Source organism: Bicyclus anynana, chromosome 3 (assembly GCF_947172395.1).
Source record: "Bicyclus anynana chromosome 3, ilBicAnyn1.1, whole genome shotgun sequence".
In the NCBI taxonomy this organism is placed as follows: Eukaryota; Metazoa; Arthropoda; class Insecta; order Lepidoptera; family Nymphalidae; genus Bicyclus; species Bicyclus anynana.
This window is the reverse complement of record NC_069085.1, coordinates 5,170,495-5,196,301: the sequence shown is the minus strand read 5'-3', so window position 1 is coordinate 5,196,301 and position 25,807 is coordinate 5,170,495. Positions and strand designations below refer to the sequence as shown.

General features: G+C 34.8%; 2 protein-coding genes and 2 non-coding genes across 6 annotated transcripts in view; 3 read left to right on the top strand and 1 right to left on the bottom strand.

Annotated features, from left to right (window-relative positions):
* Positions 1–25,807, top strand: part of LOC112048311 (mitoguardin) — a 65,175-nt gene that overhangs the window by 653 nt on the left and 38,715 nt on the right. For both annotated transcript variants that reach the window (XM_024085799.2, XM_052891060.1), the window contains exons 3-4: positions 900–1,056; positions 1,622–1,759. In XM_024085799.2, coding sequence (XP_023941567.2) covers positions 900–1,056; positions 1,622–1,759 — 295 coding nt within the window. The remainder of the gene's footprint in view (positions 1–899; positions 1,057–1,621; positions 1,760–25,807) is intronic.
* On the top strand, positions 2,708–2,779 carry Trnap-ugg (transfer RNA proline (anticodon UGG)). The gene has a single exon. It is a non-coding gene; the product is annotated as a tRNA-Pro (tRNA).
* Trnap-agg (transfer RNA proline (anticodon AGG)) lies at positions 6,189–6,260 on the top strand. Its single transcript has one exon. It is a non-coding gene; the product is annotated as a tRNA-Pro (tRNA).
* LOC112048310 (protein unzipped) overlaps positions 13,942–25,807 on the bottom strand; it is a 39,698-nt gene continuing 27,832 nt past the window's right edge. For both annotated transcript variants that reach the window (XM_024085797.2, XM_024085798.2), the window contains 2 exons: positions 17,935–18,145; positions 13,942–17,406 (listed from right to left, as the gene is read on the bottom strand). In XM_024085797.2, the coding sequence (XP_023941565.1) occupies positions 16,253–17,406; positions 17,935–18,145 (1,365 nt within the window). In that variant the 3' untranslated portion in view covers positions 13,942–16,252. The remainder of the gene's footprint in view (positions 17,407–17,934; positions 18,146–25,807) is intronic.

Below are 25,807 nucleotides of genomic sequence, written 5' to 3'. Positions count from 1 at the left end.
ATAATTCATATTATGTTAGTGAAATTATATAAACAAAATTCTTGTTAATTTCATTAAATTTCTTTTTAGATGGATAAAATTTTATAAAATTATATTAGAATGTTTTATCAAATTAATATTTCATTTTTACTGAGTTATACAGATTATAACACAGGTCAAGGTGAATAGATGTGGGAGACAGGCCCAAAACTATAAATATGTGTGACATATTCTACTTGACAACTTTACCTTATTGTTAATTGCAGTTACGCAACCAATAAGCTATCGCTCACTTCTGGTAAATAACATTTTATTTGTTGTAGACATATCCAAAATTGACGATGAAGCATACAAAATATATATGATTAATTACTGAACAACACCTCATTGCAGCTTCTATTAGGCTATTAATGGTACCTAGGCCTTGTTTTAATATTATACCAACGCTATGCTGTTCTATCAACAGATTTTAAGACAACAAAGCTGTAGTATTATACTGATTTATAAACTATATTACTGTAAAATGCTATGGAAATCTTTTCAAACTTGCATTATATTAACAGGATATTCAAACAAGAAATGTATTAATTTATCTCAAAAGATAAAATAACATATCATAATAAGTTCTCAAAAAAAAATACTGGTCAAATTGAGAACCTCCTCCTTTTTGAAGTCAGTTAAAAAAGAGGCATATCAAATAGCTATTACAGATTTCTGAAAATGTATTGGGTAAATGTACAAATGGGTCCCACTCACAAATATCCCATTCCCTAGAAGAGTACTCCCACTGAAATAAAATATACTCGCCAATAATTAGTGAATTTTTATAATCAATCCAGTACTTTCTGAACCTAACTACACACAAAAATCTTTCCTGTTTACTATATTTAGTTTTTTAGTCATAATAGTGTAATTTCCAGGTGGTGCTATGGAGTTTAGGGGTGGTTGGTACCAGTGCAGTAGTAGTAGGGGTGCTGTCAAGGTATTTGGCTCGGCGACGTGCAAAGCCAATATTTAATCCCAGAATCCAAAGAGCTATTAATAAAAGATTATCCAGAATGAGAAGCCCCAATGGAGGTATTTCTAACATACTTTTTTAAATATGATCTATTAATTATTCATCCTTTAACTATTTTTCATTCATTTGACCAACTATTTATTATTTATATGGTTATATAACACTTACAATACTTTGTTTTAACTACTTTATTATGTACTAGCAGACGGCACGTGGTTTCACCTATGTAGTTTGTATGTATACAGGAATAAAATATAGCCTGTGGCACCCAGGGATACTGTAGCATCCCAACAGTGAAAGAAATTTTGAAATTGGTTCAGTGGTTTCAGAGTCTATTCAATGCAAACAAACAATCAACCAATCAAATTGTTCCTGTTAGTAATATTAGTATAGATTGTAATTATGTAATATTGTATATTTATGAAATTATACCTTGCTGTTTCACCAGCATAGTTACAAATCCATACAATATAGCCTATATTATTCCCAAATAATGTAGATATCTGTTGAACGAAATTCTTAAATCGGCCCAGTATTTTCGAAATTATTCATTCATACAAACATACAAATCTTTTCTCTATAAAATGATAAGTAGTGTAAATTAAATAATTTTTAATTTTTTAGGTATGGGATCTGTTGCCAGTAGCGGAGGACGCAGTAGCCCTCTCGGGTTCAGTGAACGTCTTTCACTGGCCTCAGGGTCGATTGGTTCTGGAGGCGGTGATGCTGCGCCCCTCTCACCTCAGCAACTTGGTGTCATGGGTAAGTTTTATTTTATTCTTTCAACAGCGCCATCTATTGATGGGAAACTAATTTAATGTTTTTTATATGGCTTTGCGTTCTAATACTTTTGAACCTATTGTGGGCGATTTAAAAAGATTATATTTACTGTGCAGGAGTGGGTTGTTATCAAAAATTTGCAGCGCCATCTATTGCTGAGTAGTTGAACTACGTGCTTAAGTGCCGTTGTAGTTTCGACCACTTCTGAAAGATGACGCGCAAACATAAGCCATGATTATTTCGAGTGTGAGAGTAATTTAATGTGGTGAAAAAAATATTAAAAATAATACAATTTTCTTAATATTTTTAGAACACAATATATGTATTTATATTACGCTAATTATGTACCTATGTATTCATACCGATACCTTACGTACTTACGTACCAATCATACTTGAAATGTCGTAGATTCGTAGGTAAAAAACATGTTTAATTTGATTAGCTGCAACAAATTTTTTCGATTGTGGCTGTCAGGAAGAATGATGAGATACGGGACTTTTGAATTAGAGGTCACGAACTAAATTAGGTACTCCACTTTTTGCCCGAATTCCTATTAGGTAGGTAACAGCAGTGTACTTACACTCATATCGTTTTCATCCTTACTTACATAACTACCTATTTATTTTAGTAGGTAGGTGAAGCAATATATCACTATAATTATAGTACCTAATTGGTAAAAATATTACATTGTAGGTATTTAAGTTTTAAAAATCATTGAGTATCCCTTTTCACGAAACGAGACTCGATTTAATAGACAATATTTTGAAAGGTGAGTACACGTTTTTATATATTTATTCACTACTGTATGATAAACAGGTAAATTTTTGTTTGGCTCTATCAAAGTTTAAATATTACTTCACTATAAATACGATTTTGCCTTGGTCATTATACAAGGCCAGTCACATTACATCATTCGCCGTCTTGTAATGTGGCTCGTTGGTCTAGGGGTATGATTCTCGCTTTGGGTGCGAGAGGTCCCGGGTTCAAATCCCGGACGAGCCCAAGCTTTTTTATTTTCTTTTTTATTAAAAAAAAATATTAATGGCCTTCTTGAAAATGTTTTTGATAAAAAAAACTGCATTAAACATTACTTGATCGTGCTTAATTATTTCATTACTCTTCCTTCTGGATTCGCCGTAGTCAGATAAAAATTAGGTAATTCGTTTTGAGAAGTTCTTTTGGATTTTGTAATTGTCGCAGTTTAACAATAATTCTAAATCCATAACCATAGTACATACCATAATACATATATATACTATCAATAAATTTCTTTCATGTAAAAAAGTATCTACCTAATAAATTAAAACTTCACCCATATAAATTACCTATAATAAACTCTGAAAGGTTGACATGTTTTACCACGAATCCGTGCGTTCTGGGTTTACGATTGACCTACTTTTTAATAACTTTGTCAACGAAGGTATTTTATGACATAGACATACCTTTGTTCTACTTCAAGAGTCTGCAATAGCCACACCTCATTTTAGGAAGGCTGATAGTATACTTCTGATGAAAAAAATCGAATCGATTTTTTTCATCCTACCATGGTCCAAATTAGGTAGGAGCATGGGTGTCGAACTTTCAACCATAGTATTTACTGTCATGACATACTAAAGTATATGTATTGTAGTAAATAGTAGTCTGAGACGCGAGTGGCGCGAATTATTTTCCGTAAAGAGTAGGGAGTTAGAGAGGGGGACCGATAATGTGTAAAAATATGAATGTATGCACGAGTATTTTATTTTATTTACACCACCTGCATTCTCGTATTCTCGCATTTTCTTAAACCCAAGGTTGCCTGGAAGAAATCGCTACGTAGCGATAAGGCTGCCATTCGTGTCCAAAACTTCTGTACTATACTTCTATGTCTTGTTCCTATTTGTTTTTTCTTATATTATGGTGTACAAATAAAGTGAAAGGAAACCGAAAGGGGTGTGGATTTTAATTCTTTATCAGGGAGATTGTAGCTAAAACTTGAAACGAATAAAAAAAATTAAAAAGGGCATGTCTGACTATCACAAGCTCTCAGTTCATATGGATCAGTAAACAATGCCTTCCCATACTAGGAATCCATAAATTACAATTAATTATAAAGTGAGCTATGGGAGCTTCTCCCTATGGAGTCGATATTACTTATCATTTTATGCTTACTTTCAACCCAATGACACGGACATGATCTATATTCTATAAGGACATATTATAAACACACTTCTCCTCTGAGGCTGTATGTTTATCTGTTTACGATTAACTCAAAACTACAGAAAGGTTTAACTAGGTAATAGATGAAAAAAGTATACCTACCTTAGTTATACAATTTGTGCAAAGTGTAAATCTTTTTTTAAAATTCAAAGCGCTAGCACAGATAACATATGAACAACCGAGACCCAAACCCAGGACCTCGTGATCCGAAGCCACATATGCAAACCACTGGATTATCGATGTATGTAGTTAAATAAGCTAAATTAACTTTTATTGTTAAAACTAAACTAACAAGCGGACTTTGGTTGAACTTTAGTAATAAATCTTATAACATAATATACGATTAAACGACGTACCTACGAGTACGATGGTCCTCGTATAAATCGGTTACCCCCTATAATACCTTTTAGTAGACTCAAAAGTGATTACAAAAATAAGAAAACTAATGTCGAGCAAAGGTAATTTGTCAGGACAACTTAATTAACAAATCAAACTGTAACCAAAATAAGACCTTAGAATGGCAGGGAATGTCCTTGAGTGAAGTTACGCACTTGTGAACGTTGTGTGTAGGGTTAAAGGATCATTTGACTGTTACCAAACACTCCCCTTTTCCACTAAAGTCACTCTCCCCGCCTAACCCATAAAGAATTACACAACAAGAGATGTGGACGGCTCGAACGCCACGAGCACACTGAAGCCGTCCGTACCGCAAGTCGTTGCAACACGGCGATAACATACCACAACTTTACCTCATCTATACTTATTATTAAGTATAGTTTTTTTTAATATATATTATTAATTTTTATAATTAAGCTGGTTTTCATTACCAAAAAAACGAAAATACAATGGAAAGAATTGAAGGTAGGTAGATATTTAAAGTTACAGTTATATGATTATTGTATAGGCATGGGGCTAAGGAATTGCAATTTAATGTACGTCAGAGAACAATAGTAGATATCTGGGCGCACTCTGCACATAAATACTAGGGCGTCTAAAGAGATAATTCCCGTTTTAAGTTCTTTGCACGTTGCGTCCTACTAACTGAGGAGACATGCGACGGGTAGGATGTCCTATTTGACTTGAAAAGGATTGAAATTATAACTTTGACAAAAGTTCTGTAGACAAAAGGCTTTCTTCTGAGTCTTGTAGTCACTGTTACCTCAGACCAATTACCTTCTGTAGACTTGTATCGCACCGCAGTCAGATTCATTAACAAAATTGACTGTAGTTTTTTGAGGAGGACGAGGTAAACACACACATCGAAAATCATCATCATCATCATATCAGCCGATGGACGTCCACTGCAGGACATAGGCCTTTTGTAGGGACTTCCAAACATCACGATACTGAGCCATCTGCATCCAGCGAATACATCGAAAATATTTAACACCAATTAATATATCTGGTGTCCTTACACTACACATAACTATAAATTACACACACGTGTAATTTTAACACATCGATTCTATAGACGCAGTTTGTATGAAAATGTTTTATCATGATTAAATAGTTTAGACAGAGGGGTAACCTCTAGCGAGGCAGGTCATATAGAAGATAATTTTAGTCTGAGACTGCTACTAAAGTAGCATGATGGGTCTAAGCTCTATATTAAGTAGTAATTGTCTTTTATTATATTATTTATTAAAGCCTGGAAAGACGAACTGGGGACTGTAATGTCTTCTCCGGGTATATAGGTAATTTATATAAATATATAAATATCCCTTCCCCATTAGAAGGGAGGCCTGACCCTGTCCAAAGCCGTTGAAGTAAGCTGATAATATGATAACTTAATACTTTTTTTGTGTTTATTATTAATTTATTACATTGCTCTAGATAAACCATTACAATTATTTTATACTTGAAAGTCAGGTTTTTCACTAAGTAGTAGTCGCTAATTTAGTGACAAGTAGACGTGCTAACCATACACTGTAATCTTTGGTGCTAACATGCGAAGATAAATAAAATATCCGTCAAGGTCTTCGTCGCGGAACATAAAGGCCAGACTCTATTAAATCTACTGTACGATAGATGGCGCTGATAGAAAATATTTCGTAACTTCTCATTGAAATGTATATTTATCGTAACTCTACTTTATTTAATTTTTATTTCTTTATTACATTAAAATATTATGGTTATTTAGAAAAAAAAGTAAAGATAACATTCAGTGTAAGCTGGCTAAGAATAGTTGTATATTTTCAATTTCACTGGTAACGGCTCGTTGGTCTAGGGGTATGATTTTCGCTTAGGGTGCGAGAGGTCCCGGGTTCAAATCCCGGACGAGCCCAAACCCTTTTTTGGTTTTATTTTTTTTTCTTAATATTTATCGGAACACCAAAACTACTTATCATATTTTAAATCAAATCTTTTTACTTATTTTCAACACAACATTTTCTGTATTCAATTTGTTGCTTTTCTCGCTTGCCTCTCAGAATCAGAACTTAGGGTTACTAATTTCTTTGATTGCGATGTTTTACTTAAATAAATGAGGGAGAACACGAGGGGTAGAGAGGGAACCTACGAGACCCTTCCACCGCGATCGTCTCCCCCGGCAGGTTGGAAATAATTAAAGAGCCAGCCCTGGCTTTGAGCTAGCCCTAGCTTAAATGTCTCCACAAAGGGAGCTGAATGCGCCTCGGGTGAAAAGGATTGCCCGCTATTTACACAGCGCTTTCCTTGAAATGCAACGCGAATTCACAGCGCGGAGTTTTTTAAAAATCCACGCTCGCTAAAATGTAAGGCGGCACTTTGCTTTGGGAGAATCCTTGCAACACATGTTGGTAACGTTTGCTACAATCACTGTTATGAAGTACTTACTTATACCTACTACGAGTTTTACATAGATTACTTATTATACTTATGATAATATTAATATTTTTTATTTTGAAATATTTTATACTGCTGCCCCTGTAGCCAAGGAGCACGTCGATTCTCTTTCTACGATCGCTGACGCTTCGAAAACCAGAAAATGTATGGGAATGTATCTATTCCAGAACAAAAGCAGACCACAAAATCGTAAATAGAGTGACGAACCTAGCCTTATGGGATGGGCCATGAAACTATTGCATCTCTTACTTTATGTTACGAAATATAATTTCTAACAAAAAAACCAAGATTAGGAATTTCAGATAGATCAACGGCGAAGAGTTCATGCAAGCCGATTTCCGCCGGGTTACCTTTTAAAAATTTATGAATTTTCATTGTTGTACTGTGTCTAGCTCTAGATATATGAGAAAGCGGAGTTTTCCTTTTACTTGGAACGGCTTACCTTCATTTAAATTCCATCCTTCGCCACTGGTACCTATACCATTTACTTGCAATCAACTGTTTTGTAAACTCGAGTTTCGTGCAAACTAAGCTATTACACTTTTTTTGCTTTACAAAATAATATAGAACTTCATTTGTTCTTGAATCAAGCCTCAAAATTGAAAAAGTAACGGGCGGAATTGTCTTCTATTATTATTTTCTATTAAGAGGCTCCTGTGACTCAATACAAAATTACCTATATCAGCTCTACGATCTAAGGTAATCCTTATATACATATTTATTTGTGTACTTACTAATGTACTCAAATCCGAAAATTCTAGAGTTTCCATTGCCGCGCTTTGAATTATTATAGTCACCACCCGTAGGTACTAAGTTAAGCTTTTCACGTAGGTTCCAGTCATGATTAAAAAAAAGATATTTGCGGTTTTGATGATGATGATTTGATGTACAAAGCTTTGTATTGGGGCATGTATAATGGCCTGTGTGTGACCTTGAACCGTGGTTGGAATTCAAGCATGGTTGAAGTACCTTAAAGAACACGTCTGTGTTTGAAGCTTGACGCTGACGCTCGTAGCGATTTGCTTTGAGCGTTTGACCCGTGGCCCGTCCATCTATGTATGTATAATAAATAGATATCTCCTAACGTTTCGCGTATCGGATGGTTATAAACATTTTTCTTGTCTGCCTCCCCGCCCGCCGGCACCTGGCGACAGATATAAATAACCCCAAGAGACGCTAGGTATACAATTGCGAATCTCATTATTTCAAGTGCAGTTTCATTCCTCGAATATTTTACCTGTTATATTTAAATTCCTAAGTTCGAATCCCGGGTCAGGCCAACAAAAATAAGTCGTAGTCGTAGTAGGTAGTACCTAGAAAACCAGCAGACCTCTGTACCTCTGTGCCTCGGAAAGTAAAGCCGTATTGAATGATTTTTGGTAGGTACCGCCTATTAAGCAATCAATAAAAAGGACATTGGTAAAGTCGGACGTAATCTTTAAGACGTCTGCAAAATATGACGCACAGGTCATATATAAAGTACGTATCTAACTCATCATTAACAGCTGATGGACGTCCATTGCTAGACATATGCCTCTTGCATGGACTTCCGAACAAAATGGTCTCGAGCCGCCAGCATCCAGCGGCTCTGTGCAAGTCGCATGATGTCCTCGGTCATCCAATGCTGGGTCGACCAACCCTGCGCTTTCCAATGCGTGGTCGCCATTCCATCACTTTGGGACCCCAACGTCCAGCTTCGCGACTCGCTGAGCTATGTCAGTTACTCAGGTACTTTTGCGGATCTCCTAATTTCTGATTCGATCGCTCCATCAGCCATCACCCGCTGAGTGACTGAGCCTTTTTATGAGGGCCACATTCAGCAATCAGGTCTCAGATCCGTAAGTCATCACTGGCAACACGCACTGTTCGTAGACTTTCTTCTTCAAACTGCTCGGCACTGTGGAATCAGCTATCTACTTACCTACGCTATTCAAGACGCGAAAAATCTCGCTCGATGCCACAGATAACATATGTATAAGACGATGCTCGGAAAAGTTTAACCTACGAATACGATGTTTTTTTTAGTGTAATAATGTATGTACCTACCTACAATAGTGCAGGTTTTGTAGGTATTTTAGTCATACGTTTCGCTGTTTTTACTCGCATAGTAAGTAAATGTATAAATAGGTAATGCGAATGTTGTATAATCCGGGTTCGTTGTCTCGTTGCGTCGCATTGCGAATACCCAATTGCGCCAAAAATACAGTTGTTGTGATCTCGCGGGAACCAACTGTGTGGAAGTAATAATTCTCACTAGCGGACGCTCCACGGGCTTACTCGTGTAGTTCCCGTTCCTGTGGGCATACGGGGATACGATATAGCCTATATTACTCGACGACAATGTAGACATCCATCGGTAAAGAAATTTTAAAAATCTATGTAGTGGTTTAAGCGTGAAATCTACAAATAAATAAAGTTATTTTCGCATTTATAATAAAAAGTACTAAGGTAATACGAGGTCTTGGCTGCGAACCCCCGTCCCTGGACCATTATCGGATCCACATAGCACAAGCTACTCGCTTCGTCGGAGGAGAAAGGGGATTAATATTCAAGAAATGGCTAATATTCTCCGTAGTATTCTCTAAAGTTCCAAATCTCCGAAAAAAAGGGCAGAGGTCTGAGTTCTGGCCCTGCAGTGGGTCATTAAAATAAGGCTAATTCTGAATGAGCAAGCGGCTTCTAGCTAAATATAAGTCCTCGATTGTAAAGCATTTTGCTTAGTAATGTGGTGAGTCGTTCTAACGGCGTTTTAAATTTTTCGCGCGGGGTTTCACTTCGGATGTTGATTTCCGGTTTGGTAAGTAATTTGGGGAGGTAATTTTCCCAGAATTTGCTCAGGCTGTGGTCAGTTAACAAACGCCAAACGGAAGTAATTTACAGGTTTAAAAATACTTGGAAGGCAATCAGTAAACTAGTATAATATGATCATTAGCAGACGATTTTAATGGCCCATTTCAGAGCCAGATCTCCTTGTTTATAAGAGAGGGGATATGGAGCCTAGACCCAACATGCTTGTCTAATGTGGGTTGGCGGACTTAGATTGATAATAATTTGATTTTGTAAATTTTGTAACTGTCACAATTTAGCCCCCATTCGCACGAGTGTTTTTTTAACGAGCGTTAAGTATAAAGTTAATTTAAAGGTCTATTTCCAACGCCCAAAATGTAACACAGCTCGCGTGTTTAAAACGCTGACGTGATTTGGGAATGCATTTGTTCTATTTGAACGCTATTATGCAAAACCGAAGGGGCTATTATGCAAAAAACATACAGTGTCATTAGTTCTTCTTGGTGAACCCATCCGATTTCAAAATCCAAATAAAAATCGTTTATTTTAAGTAGGCTTAGTTTACAAGCACTTTTTGAAAACTCTTTAATTTGACTAGTTTTTAAAGAGACTATCACTGGTTCTTAAGGTTGGAAAAGCCAGCTATAAACTCATATCTGTTGGTATTAACCACCGCAACATGTACCTACTACCTTACTCAAATCTGAAGGTTTCAACAATTTAATTGATTATGAAACATGGCTAAACTCACGTGATATTAGGTCGGAGTATGCCCGACCAGTTTCGAACCCATACGGGGCCCTTAGTCATGAGCTAGGAAAAGCCGGCTACAAACTCATATCTGTTGGTATAAACATACATACTCCGACCTAATATCACGTGAGTTTTAGCCGTGTTTCATAATCAATTAATATGAATAACACTCACGATAGTTTAAATTTCAACAATTTGCTGTTTTTTGAGGTCCGGGAAATTAGGCTTTTAGGTACCTACTATACAGAGGTATATAACATAAGTAGTAATATTTTTTTATTTTAGTATAACGTTTGGAAATCCTCGTTGTACTTTTGATAGGCCTATTAGTTCCCAGTGAAATGATTTATTTTATGACCGCTGCGGAGCGAGGAGCATTACAGACGCACCCTACTTTACGCCAGTAAATGCCACAACCGTGAACTTTGGATGGACGTTCGCTGGCGTTATTAGAAACAGAATATTCAACTATAGATGTTAAGTGGGTAATCATTCCCCAGATCACCGTCATAACTAATATCACCAGCGTATAAAATAGCCCACTGTAAGGAAGGAGGGGACATATTCCGTCCCACATTCACTCATAAGAGCACTGCCTCCGTGGCGCAGTGGTATGCGCGGTGGATTTACAAAACGGAGGTCCTGGGTTCGATCCCCGGCTGGGCAGATTGATATTTTCTTAATTTGTCCAAATCTGGCTGGTGGGAGGCTTCGGCCGTGGCTAGTTACCAACCTACCGGCAAAAGACGTACTGCCAAGCGATTTAGCGTTCCGGTACGATGCCGTGTAGAAACCGAAAGGGGTGTGGATTTTCATCCTCCTCCGAACAAGTTAGCCCGCTACCATCTTAGACTGCATCATCACTTACCCTCAGGTGAGATTGTAGTTAAGGGCTAACTTGTAAAGGATAAAAAAAAGCCTCCAAGGCAAGTATTGCTTGCCTTGAAGGTGTCCTGTATCAAGTTAGTAGGGGGGCTCAATAGACGAGCGGCAAATTCCGAAAATCTCTTTAAGAGTTTTTGTATATATTTTTTTTTTCTCCGGGAATTATAATAATATTTCTAATCAAATTTTTGCTTTCAAACTAATGGTGCCCACGTAGCTGGGGGCTGGGGCTGTATCATTGATAGATAAGGCAGTAACTACGCCCCTGCATAAAAGCAAGGGATTGGTAGCTTAGATCTAACACAGTGCTCCATGCAGGTTAGTAGGCTTATGCTAACCACCCACTATACAATCAGCACATGAGCCTGCAGCACTAACGGCTTGACATCCAGATCGCGACCAGCACACGACCAGTTAATTAAATGTGAAGCCCTTCAAGCTTATCGGATGGTGGATGGCGTTTTAGAATAATGTTTGACTATGCATGCTTGCCAAGGTACTGAGGTGTCCCACGACTGACTTCAAGGCTGATAATTACTTGGAAGAAAAAGTTCAATACTCCATAGCCGACCCAGTTCATAGACCTCATATTTCGAAGACTACCCATTGTTTAGTCCAACGTTAGTTACAAAAACTTCAAAGACTTACTGTTCTATTACGTAGTTTTGGAAGTTATCTTAAATACTCTTATCATTACAAACATAACGGGTTCCATTGTTCGATTTTTATGTTACTCCTTTCATAACAAAAGTAGGCATAGAAGTGTACAAAGGATAATGTATTACCATCGTTCTTTTATCGCATCACATAAGTTGGAAGAGGCTGTATTAAGTGTTGTGCCCCTCCCCCGTCGTTGAACCGCCTGTGAAATATCCGGCCGGGGGACTGTAACGAGGCTTTGAAATTTCTTTTTATGCCTTGACTAGCGGATGCCCGCGATTCCGTTCCCGTAAAACCTCGACCGGAAAATCCACATTAAATTTTAAGAAATTAATGTACTAATTTCCGCGCATTATTTGAGAAAAGTATACAAGCCTTGGCCGCAACTAGGCATTGATGAACTTACGCATGTGTGCCTCGGCTTCGCCTCGGCCCACACGTTCGTCCATCAATGCCTCTCTTTCCGGCCACTACAGTAATGTACTATTCTGGGATAATATTACCTAGCCTATACTACAAAGTCATATTTAGGTTGGTACCGCTATACCAAATTTCATCTAAATTGGCTTAGTACTTAAGCCGTAAAGAAGTAACAGACAGACGGACTGACAAACAGACAGACATACTTACTTTCTTATAATGTGGATAATACCTACTCGTAGGTATATCTAGAACATTTATGATGTGAAACTTCATGTGTTCTGTGGTCTTGCCTTGCAAACCGTGCGAAGTCAGGCTAGATCTCTAGTATGTTCTAAATCCGTTGTCTCGTTAACAGCGCGGGAAATGAGGCCAATATTGAGGTCAATTGATTCCTATTCAAGAGGCTTCATCTTTTATTTAGCACAGGTAGCTGCATTGTCTACCGACCGCGGGCTCTTCCGTTACCTATACGAGTACCTACACTTTCTTAATATTTACATACGTATATGTTTTTATATGTGATGATGTGGCCCAGTTTTAACGGAACTGCGATTGATTGTGAAGGTTTAAGTCAAAGTTCATTTATTTCAATTGGGCTTACAGCCGTTTTCAATAACCTAGATAACAGATAGATAGCTATCCTCGATTATCAGTAACAGTAACCTATCCAAGATAACAGATAGATAGCTATCCTCGATTATCAGTAACAGTCAAACTATCTTCACATAGTCAAACTATCTGTCAGTAGGTTATTGGAAAGCAGAAAAGAAAAAAAAATGTATTTTCTTAACTTTAGTAAGCGAAATGGCGGATAGATAGGTCATTGAAAACGGCTGTTAGTTTACAAGCACTTTCGAACCCTCAGTATATATTAATATTAATACATAATGGTGATAATAATTGGTCGTAAACTTAAAATTAAAGTTACGAGGGTTCCAAACGCGCCTTGAATAGATGTGGATGAAATTGTAACTTAAAATCATTTCAAACTATTTAGTGTTCACATTTATTTCTCTCTATAGGGAGGTATATTCATTTATATATTGTTGCTTGTGACCGACCTCATCCAGGAATATGTTTGTATTGCTATGCTCTTTATGCTGTCAAGCACCTTAGCTTTTGTTCCGACCTGAAGGGATTAGGGAATGGTCTCTCTTATGTTGTATGCCTCTTCTACTGCATTCATATCCGAATCTGGTCTAATACAAGAGCAGCAGCTGTGCTTTGGGAGAGCAGCTCATTAGCTATTTAGGTATTATTAATTTTACAGGTTTTGATTTGCTGATAATAAATACTGTCGGCTGGAGTATTGTTGTACGTTACGTTGCAACCCACGTACTCGTATCTCGATACAGTTTTTCCAACTAATTGAAAGGAGACGGGAAAATTAATATACCTCAAATCAAAAGGTTGGTGAAAAAAGACATTATTTATTATAAATATTATGAATTATTACTAATGCGGTCATATTAACTACTCAACTTATTTGACATGTAACAGAAAAGGTCAATTATTATTATTAATAAAGAAGGTAAGTTTTTCGAAAAAAAGGACGACTTCTACCTACCTATATCTGTTACAGTCCTGAACAATAAATTACTAGATAAGTAAATAATTTTAATAATAAAACTTCATTTTTATAGTTACGCTTTAATGATTGAAAACAAAACTTACATAGAACATCACAATTATGCTTCGCAAACAATCTTGATTTTGAGATTCATGAATTAATTCTAACTTTTAAAAAGAGCCACTCCTCTAAATGCATAAAGCATAAAATACTACTCATGATGAATACAAATACATACATATTTATGTACTCGTGTGTTTTAATGAAAACCATGAAATAAACAAACATATTGAAAAATAAATTACTGAATAAAATATAAACAGTCTGCTATGTCTGCCACAACAGACAGACTAGACTTTTCAAAAGCGTTTATAATGTATGTTTAATTGAAAATATTGAATTTTATATTGTTATTGACTAAGACTAGGCATGTCTACGTAAACATAGAATTGTTTTGCCAAATATAAATTTAATATAATGCTTTAGGCAACCAAGGTTCGCCTACATTGCCATAGGGCTTTTTGATTGATTGTAAAATAGATCATGTATTTGTAAGGTTATTTATATTTTAGTTCAAGCCAATTTTACACATCGAATAACTCTTTGTTTAATACAATTGAAGGATATTTTTATATTCTAAATCTTAAGTGATAATGTAATACTAGGTGGGATATTGATCTTTAAAAAATATAATTTATGTTAATAATGAGATTCGGCTTAAACCACATAACAATGATTTGTTTTATAATAATAATAATAATGAATGGACACGTGACGTCTTGGAATTAATGACACTACAATTACGTAGGTACGATATAACATTAACATTAATTATGTATCGTTACACCAATAATATTACTAACATTGACAATCAAAAGCCAAACGCGCATTAACGACTTCTGAATATTGTGTTCATGAATATATTAATTAAAGTTCTCGACGGAGAAGAATCTGCTGATGAACCTGTAAGTTTATTGAAAAGTCATTAATGTGCGCTCAGCATGTGTCCATACAAAAATATTCATTCTGTTCACATTCACAAACACAGCTAAGCATTATAACACTTATATCAAACTATTTCCTTGCTACTTGGTGTATTCATTGATATACTTATATAACAGGAAGCTAAAGATATTGATAATAATCGATTACTCTAAATGTAAGGTAAACTTTATAAAGAAAATGTAACTTTGGTACTTAATAACAAAGTTATAATAATTAGATTTAAATCTTTCACAATAATACATTATCGGAGTACCGGTACGGTTGTATCTCACACAAAATAACCTAAAACAAATAAATTAATTTATCAACTAACGCTAAAAGCTGTAATTAAAGTAATATCTTTTAATCTGGATTTAAATCTTTGTGACTTACAACTAAAAATAACAAATATAAGAAATTATATTAAAGTAAAAAACTATAATATAGAGGTACTCGAAAGATATGTTCTACGACATATTACAAAAATATGAATTTTGCGATTCATTATCCGTTGTTTCCGTCAAGCATTTTAATTTGATTCAGTGTAATACTTACATTCTATAAATTATGCAAATCTCAAAGTAGATATTTAACGTTTTTATTATTATAACAATGCAGAGAAATATTCCTGAGAATAGGCTTCAAGTAAGAAACATAATATATGTAGTTAGTTACTACAAATTACAATAAATAATTTTTCCAATTAGATATAGTTGACTTGAAATACGAATTTGGAAACTATTTATTTATAATCCAGATCCAGAAATAAATAAAGTATTTTTAAAATGAATACTTAATCGTTTTGAAAATAGGAGGGTCCATGGAAATAATTAACATAGATTAAGAAGATTGTGACATTATCAAAAATCCATTAAATCAAGTCTCGTGTACTACACAGTATAGTATTATAATATTTCCTGGTGTGATTATTTTATAGGTGTAAACTTTAAGAACATATAACATCAACATAATATATTTTAATTTTGCTGAATTATTCGCCATGAAAATAAAAATAAATTAATAGTTGGAAAAGTGGTATACGCTACTATACTTCAGTAAACAAATATAACCAATATATTTGTGGTAATTAAAAGATAATTTGTCGTCGCTCTGCGACTTTCATATTCTTAACTATATACAAAGTCTATATACAAATGGATTTCTTGGGGTAATTTATACATTTGGAATGAAAATATTTAACAGGAATGTCTTTAAACAAAAACTTCTCTTTATTTACATAATACTCCCAGAAAGTCGTATCGTATTCTCGGGTAAAAAGCAACCGCGGTAAGCATAGTTGCCACAACATTTTAATAACATCAAGAAGTATGATGATAGATGATACATATATTATTATTTTTTATTTACATGGTTAAGATATAATGATACATTTATAGGAATAAAGCTAGTATCGGCGCAAACAATAAATAGCTTAAGCTGTATATCTTGGTGCCGGAACCATTTTCCGGTTTGCTGCCGAGCCCTCCGACTACTGCGCGGTTGATGTCTTCCTTAGGGGGACCTTTTACTATATCTTCACTGCTGTTCATTAATATATCATTGCTATCCATAATCATTCCAACGTCGTTCTTTTCTAGCGCTGATGGTGGTTGGGTGGGTGCTTGTGTTGTTGTTGTTGTGGTTGTCGTAGTTGTAGTAGTGGTAGTAGTAGTTGTTGGCACAAGTGTATTGTTTACTGTGTAATAAATTTCGCCATATATTGCTTCAACTTCTACTGTATTTTCGATCCTCTCTCCTCTCATTTGTCTTGATCGTGGGTCATTTGCTTTATAATAAGTTATTAACTTCGCTGTATATTGTACGTCGCGGTCGGTGTTGTTGCCTCTGAAAGTCACATTGCATGCTGTGCCCGGTTCTAGATACTTTTCCAGTTTATACAGTTCTTTTCTTTCCTCGCTGAATGGGTTGGCCCACTCTATTTGCGGATATATTGTTCCATCGCTCGTTTCTATAGTAGTATTCAAACCGATAGCGATGCCGTGCCCGTGACCCCAAGACAAAGTATAATTGTACTTGTACTCTATTTCTGTTGTCACAGTAGCACCAACATCGTCATCATTTCTTAACACCCGTTCTTCATATACTTGAGGATCCATTTGCCTCTCATGTTGAGTTTCTAAATCTAATTCAACATTTTCCAATTTGTACTTGACAGGTTCAATCTCCAATAAAATCTCTCCGCTATTTTCCTGTAACTCACTATATATTTCATTGAATGTAATCAAATGACCAACTGTACTTTCATAGATTATTCTTCCGATATTGTGCGAAAAGTCGGTCTCTGATTTTAATCGACCTATAAAGACTGAATCAAGGGACGAATCGACGACAACTCCACCGCTAGGTTTCGAATTAAATTTGTACCAGGGACTCCATATGATAAGAGATGCGTTTTCAATATTTTCCAGTACTTCGAATATGTCGTAGCTTTTAGTTCCCGACACGGCACAAGATGTGTAGTCAGGTCTTAACTGACCTAAGAGCATATCACCTTCATGTCTCGTTCTGCACAAGTAAACAGGACCTAAAAATAAATAATCAGCGTCAGCAGTGCTTTCCTAACAGACGAACAAAAAGGTGATTGTCTGATAAGAACGTACGAGATACATAATAATAAAATAGCATGGAAACTTGAAAATTTGCATGGTTCATAATCAAAAATGCCAGTCTAAATTAAAAGCGTTTCTTTTTTATGTGAAGTAGTAGTTGACGGACCAAGTAAAATTGCCCAAGTGGAAAACCATCGCTAAAACAAAGCAATACTTCCCAGGGCTTTCGAAGAAGGTCTTACAAAGTGCCGTCATGTGTCCATGATGCTCAGGCATAGATGTTAAGCGTCAAATGCCTGTAATATCACCGGCAACCATGCCGTTTAGACCGTAATACACCAGTGCTGGTTGGTGGCAGAAATAAGCATGGTAGTAATACGTCCCTGTACGAGATCCTCTAAAAAGCTTAAATCCTTTTTAGTGAGGAATAAAGAGAAATCATAAAATATCCTTATTAAAGTAACATAACATTTGTTGTCTGTACAATACACATTGATTTATACCTTGTTGTGATTCTGCCCCAATGACATAGTTTTCCATGGCTTCTTTCTTCATGTTCGCCCATTTGAGTGTACTGGATGTGACGATCTGGTTAAGTCGAGCATTGAAAAGCCCGACACCAGCATCGGCTATAGCTCCCACTGCCAATGTAGCCGTCAGTAACACCACCCACCAACCACTAGAACAGTGGTTTGTTTTCTTCATTGTTGTCATCTGCAACAAAAAGAAAATAAATATATTCATATGTTCTCTATTTGTCGAAATCTCCAATGCAGTGTTTTACATAAGCTGTAAAACTGTAGTACTGCGGGAATCTGTCTAGCACAGTTCTTACTGGCTTTTAGCCAAAATAAGTAGTTCAAAACAGTTATTTTCGTAAAAATCCATAATAATATTACTTTTAAAGTATTGAGCAATTTGGCATTTTATATAAATATTATATACCTAATCGTTCCATTTTTTTCTACAAGATTAAGATATCAGTTGCATAATTGGAAATTTCTTTTTAAAATATATAGCAAAAAACTTATCAAAGAAGAATGAAGATTAGATGATATATAAATAATCCTTCACTGATATTTCTTTCTCAAAAACTGTACTTGACAGTCAAATGCAATATTACAATTAATAAAAAACATTATTATTAAAGACAACAATTTACTAAATTTCAAGTTAAATTTTACGTTTAGATTAATATCTACTGTACTCGGTTTCTACGGGACTTAACTAAACATATCAGCGTAGTGGACTGTCCGCTTTCTCTCGCCATGGATTAGCCATCCCCGTAACTCTTTACCATATGTGATTTAAATCAACAATGAATTAATAAAAAAATATGGTCTACTAACCAAAAACATTTTTAGATGACTATATGAAATACAGGTAAAGTAAAGTGGATGACCGTATATAAAATCTATTAACTAAGAAATTAACACAGGAGACATATCAATTGATATCCCATTTGTCATAATCGACTCAATGGAGGCAACGCTACAATAGAATGTTGGGATTCTATACATAGGTTGATTTGCTTTGTCATTTTTTGGTACAAAAGTGAGTGGTGTAAGTAAGTGGGTCACGCGGCTTTTATTGGAAAACGACAATTTTTAGGAACACATCCTAGAATTATCTGTTCTGTGTTTATCACTCTTCTATAGGTATCTATATATAGTATTTTTCTTGTACTAATCACTTTCCTAAAATTTGCGCGTATCTCGTTTTCAAATAATATGATACTGAAACAGCGGTACTGCTTCCAGGATGCTTACCATAGTGACAGTACTTCCTTAATCACAAAGAGCTCTAATACTAAAAGCGTTTATCATAGTTGGATGAAAAAATGGTCACATTTCCACAAGCGACAGTTCAAACATATAAACCTTTTATATATCCGCTAAAATTTTCAAATTGCCTCGCTCCAATAGATGTAGGACAGAGTAAAGTAAACAAGCTGTGCCACGATCGCTGTAAAACTCAATTTTCTTGACAAAGTTACCGAAGCCATTTCACCTTTGAGTGGGGTGTGGCTTTCTGTAAGAAATATGATTTAACATCATACGTACAGCTTTGAAGTTAAAAGCTTGAAGTATCTAACACATATATAGATAATATACAACAAAGCGGCGTGAAATAAGTATCGTTTGAGGCTCCTAATTAAAATCTAAATCTGTTAAAATCGTTCATCTAATTTCAGTCTAATATAGAGACGAAACATTTTAATTTATCTAGTAAAATAATTATAACAGCTGATACTAATTTCGCATTTTGCAATTGTAATTTTTCTTTCTCCAGTTGCAACTATTTAGGCAAAATGCTGGACATAAAGAAATTTGAAATACCAAAATTCCAAATTTGTCTATGTCGAGCAATTTGTTAGCCTCATGTACCGAATGTGTGGGAAAACTCAGTTTTATTTTATGTTGTTGCTTCGATGCAGGTAATAACTGGGGTGGACACCGAGGCGCCAGGCGAATCGATTTAATGCATCCACTTTCATTTCTCTATGTACTTTGGTTTCGTGAGAACATTGAATAACTGTTATCGAATACTTTATTATTTTTCGTGAAAATAAAGAGGTAATAAATGTCAAGCCTTAAGCAGGTTTATCGCATACCTATCTTCAGATTTATATAATGTTGATATATTTTATAGCACATGTTTGAAATAGTAAATCATGACCCAAAGTTTGTTATGACAATCAGATATGCACGACTTCTTTCGTACACCAAGGGCATAAAAAATCTTGAACAGCAAGACCCGTTACTGCTCTCTATTTAGCGAAGATACTTACGGTATTTCTTCAAACTTAGGGACATATTATTAAGGAAAATTTTGCAGACCAGATTTCTCTGTTACAAAATATAAAAAGCGTACTTTTTATCCCAGAAATTCTTATCATTTAACTTTTTACCATTTATAAAATTACTATTTACGTAGCGTTTGTAATTTAGTGAATACCTATCCGAAAAATTCATTTACTTTTTGGTAAAAAAGGTCTACACCCAAATTTCCCTGCTTATCTACCCTAAGCCATTGTATCTGGCGTAAATCAAGAGGGTAAAACTGAGATTCCCATACATCCTCGAGTTAATAGAACGGTCGACAACTCTGTAGTTATTTTCTCTAGTAGATATATTCAGTATATTTTCTTTGCTAGTGCTGTGGGTAATTCAAATTTGTTTAGCGTTCAATACCAAATACAAGACCGGTTTCGATTATTGTTACGTACGATTGACGGCGATTCTATTTTGGGTTTGTAATGTTTGACAATGCCTTTTACAATGTGTCTTTGGTAGCGGCTTATGGTAATCATAAATGACACAAGTAGAGCAATGTGTAGATATATGTTAGTTTTTACAATACTATTTAACATGCTTTCTATTACCACTGGAAAGTTTTCACATTTATATTTATTATTGACTATGACTACGCTTACTTGTAGGATTTCTTTCGAGCGATTGATATACATCAATGAGAATCTATTCTTTGAACTATTGCATTACTAGTTGTATAAAAGCTTTAAAGCTGTGCACTATAAACCATAATATGCAATAACTCATCAATGTAGCCAATGGATTTAATTCAATTTAATAGTTCAATTGGGGTTTGACACGGCCCACATACTCCCGACACAAATCCTAAAACCCCATTCGTTGTGTGATCAAGTTTTGATATATTGCTTTTGAGTTATCCAACTGTATTAACGTCATGATATACTGTTCGAACACGTTAACTATTCGTAGATATGATGTAATGGGTAACCAGCTTTGGTTAAAGATAGATTTATATGTATAATATTATATGTAGTACCTGTACCATTACGTGCTTAATGCAATAAAGTAAATATTCGCATTAGGTACGTATATTGCGATGTCAGTTTACCCATGGCCATGGACTGTGCTCTGAGTATACAAGGACAATTTAATTTTGATTAAATTAAAACGACTCATTACGGTATGCGTGACAAAAAATCCACAATTCGCCTATCCTTTTTAGGTCATGAACGTTGAAAAATACTATATTACTCATTTTAAAGCCAAAGGTTATCTTGGCATTGAAAGATTATTAGATGTGTACGAAGAATTCGCGTAGGTGGAGCTGTTATATGTTAAGTAGGAAATTAATTACATTTGCCAGAGTATTATGTAGATAGGCTGTCTTGATAAACGTTTATTGTCTCAAGTCAGGTCAGTTTATTACATTTATAGTTTTTTATTGAGTTAACACGTTTCCCTATTCAGGTAATATTATAAACAATAGATAGATTAACCATCAGTTTTCAGGAACTCATCTCAGGTCTTGCGTGTTGTCAGTAGAAAAAGAACATTTATATCTTTGATCTACTCTGCTATTACGTAATTTGTGTAAATACAACCATCTTTTGTAGAAAAATCCTGGAATTATCCAGGATTTTTCTACAAAAGATGGTTGTATTTACACAAATTGTACAAATGTTCGTGTATTAAGTATATTAAACCTCAAACACCACTTTGGTCCTTCAAATAGGATCCCTTAATAATTTTCCCGTTCACGTTCCACTGAAAATTCCAACACATTGTTCTCCCCGTCTTCTACTTGTGACACTCGACGTGACAAGGGGAAACACCACTTTCAATAAAACAAGGAAATCTCTTGTTTGAGTCCTCCCAACTTGTTACGAACAATTGCTTGATCTACGAAGCTTTGTATCTAGATATGCATATTGACTGTTCCTGCCTTAGTACCAGTGAGTATTGAATTACAGAGTTGTTGTCTTAATACAGGGCCATGCAAAATCACTTTTGTAATTTTATTATTTCCAGCATAAGTTACTTTAAACGTTAATATAGCTGATTTATTTACAAGCATTATTTGTTTTGTTTTCTTAAAAGAATTTTGAATTTGTTGCTTATTGGATTAAAAATTACCGTGACATTTGAAAAATTTTATCAAAAGAAAATTTTGATAAATTACATAAAAGCTAAGCTATGCTATGGATATTTTTTTTATTGAATTCCTATCCTTGGTTCGTTATTACTGAAAAGCGTTCGTTGGAAAGGTCAAATAATAGACACATTAACATAATAGGCAGATCGTCAAACTGTGCTAAACAAGTATTATTGCGTGTAATATTTAGTACCGTTACTGATCACTTATTATGTAGATAAACCATGTTTACGGAAGCCGTATAGTTAAATGCCATGAAGAACAGTGCAAGATTGTACGACGAACGTCCCCATTATATTCATTATACAAATATTTTCATCATTTTAAACTTTACACTTGCTATTTTCATAATATTACATCATTTTGGCACATATGACACAGTATTTTAACATTAACGTACTACTGTCCTAACTACTTTTACGCATTTGGTTTGCGTGAGGTCACTTTTATGATACCTGTTTTAATGTAATTACATAATATCATAATTACCTAGTACACTCGCTACAACAACAATAATAATTGTGTTTTTCAATGTCAATGCCAATAGCTGACTATTGTGCATTCCATTATGATGATTCTTGCGAATTGCATTTTTCAACATTAATTGTGTAAAATTGTATTATTTAAAAAGTTACATGCAAATTCCTATACAAATTGTATAACTCTTGAGTATATTATAAATGTACATACGAGTACATACAGTTAACCTGTACAGTGTACACCAAAGAACATACCTTATTGATCTTAGATTATTTCTATTTTCTGAACTTCTGACGTTCTAGAGCTATTAATGACCTTTAATATTCGCATAATTTTGGTTCCGGTGCCGTTGTAAAGAATGAAAAAGTCCTTTAAATATTGCTTTTAGGAGTAGGTTTTTAATAAGTTCTACATCCTTATCTTCTTAATCTTAACATAGTATAAAACAAAGTCGGTACTGTCCGTTCTACCGTCTGTACGCTTATATCTTATAAAGATTTTCATGTCATTTTCATCATTAGAGTTTTATGCATATAAAAGTTAGGTTTATAATATGGATATTTTAACACTGTTAAACTCAGACGAAGTCGCGGCTTTCACTAGTTTCGAATATATTACTGGAAATAAAACAGTTTTTGTAGATTTTCAAAACAAAGCTGTTATTATGAAAGCAGTATCAGCTGTGTTGATGTATAGAGAGAAATAATGACAGATTCGTATGAGCATAATATATCACCAGTCACTCGAGCTGGCACTTCAAACCCCGACCACGAAGTCGGCCATTATATTAGGTTCCATTTATCACAACGCAGTGTAGGTTATATGATAGGTTAGATAGGAACAAATGTTTTGACATTAATATAGGTAGGTTTGCTACGTGAAAACTGCACAGATTGTCCTTTTTATGCACGAAGCCATTTTAGTTTTGAATTTTCCCCTATGCGTGTATAAAAACTACACAGCTGGTTGTTGACATGACAAGTAGCTACTTCGTAAAGTGCTCTGTGAAATATAATTGGTTCAGCCACCTATGTAACAACCCTTATATTTATCTTGTATGTATAAAATAGACAACCTATATTAGGAACTCTTATATTTTAATGCTAAATACTTAACACGCAAACATGTATGTTATCATTTACTTCTTCTATACAGCTTGGATTTGTAGATTTATAATTTTTCTCCGTGCCTAAATTATTCATCCGTTGAGTAATTTTATCCCCACGCATTAGTATATTAAAATCCACCCTTCCCCGTCTCATACTTATACTATAATCGTATTATTTATGTAGAAGCAATCAATAATGTTCCGGATTAGTGTCGCGCACTGAAACTCATAGATCTATAATTCAATTTTACAAGAGTTTCAGCGCGATATGGATTTTACTATGCAAATCCTTTATTTAATCTAAAACGAGATAATTGAGTAACGAGTTTATAACATCTATACAAGTACATTCAACTTCTTAAATCATCTCCTAAAAAGAATTTATTTTAATATTTTACTGACAGGAAACTGTACAAATAATCAAATCACAAATTAAATGTATCTTTCAAGTCATCTCTTAATTATATTGAGTATACGAATACGGCCACTGAATACCTAGTGGTAGATAGTATTTTTTCTTTATTCCTTTTGTAAGGAACAATTACTAAGGTTTTTCTAGTGTATTCCATTACGGTATTGAAGAAAGTTAAGGTGACTTAAGCATTACACTAATTAGATTTCGCGCTTGTGAAGAAAATGGTACCGGATTGCCCATTTAGAACATTAGGATTCTTATCTACAAATATTTTATAATCTAATTGAATTAATACACCTACATTTCCTGATTACATTGAACTATTAGTTCAATCTAATTATTTCATGATTAGATTGAACAAATGTATGTTAATTTAATTTAAATTCAATTCAATTTCATGAAAACAAAAGCAATCTAAACAAATTAATTAAAATTACAAATATTTATTATAATATCAGAATACATTCCAGCTACGAATATCACAGTAACATTTACAGGCCTAGTGACATTGTAGGCAAATAGCTGAGGGCAGTTTTGTACCGGCGTCTCTAGAGATACATTATGATACTATCACGTAAGGTCACTTAGCATCTATATTCAAGGTAAACATTTGACTTCACAATAGAGGACAATATATTTATTGCTCAATATGTACTGCATATGTAATGTGTTGAACAAATCCCTTACCACTTGGAACTAAGCAATTTAAAACGAACTAAACAAGAACCAAGTATTGTTGTTGATACGAGTGTCACGATGTCGTTGGTTCGTGAAATCTTTCTCGGTATTCGAGAGCGATCGCTATCATTGTTCGAGCTTTTCGTATACTGGATATACTCCTATAGTCTGGTAATTATGACGCTAATGGCTTCGTTATCGGATGCCTTCTCATCTCTAACTAATGAAATGGGTTTTGATTTCAGCCCGACACACTTTACCAGACAATTGCTTTATTAGCACATCGAGGCGAGATCGATGTGGCCTAATTTGTTTTCTTATCGAGTTTGCTTTCTAAAGTTACTTTTGTTAGTGCCTTCACGTTGATATTTATCATTTTACTTGGTATAGTTTTAAAAGTGGAGTGACCAAGAAGTAATGAGTCGATTGAGGGTGCTGCAGAGCCAAGGAATGAAAAGGAAGATCACTCGATGGACATACCTAGTGAAGGCGGCAACCCAAAACACAATAGCCGAGTATTCCTACAATGCAACAAAACGCCAAAAGCATCGCATCATAGTGACTTTGACCACTCTTCAAAAAGTGCATGACCATGACGAAGTTTGAAAATAATACGTAAAGGCAGCAAAAATATAATTTCCGTTCTTTACAAATCTATCTTCATATTGGTCTTCACAGAAAAAGCTAACTGTAAAGTACTTACGAGTGTTGATTCAATTTTGTTTTTGCGGAGTGTTATTTGTCGGATTAGCATTACATTTTGGTTGAA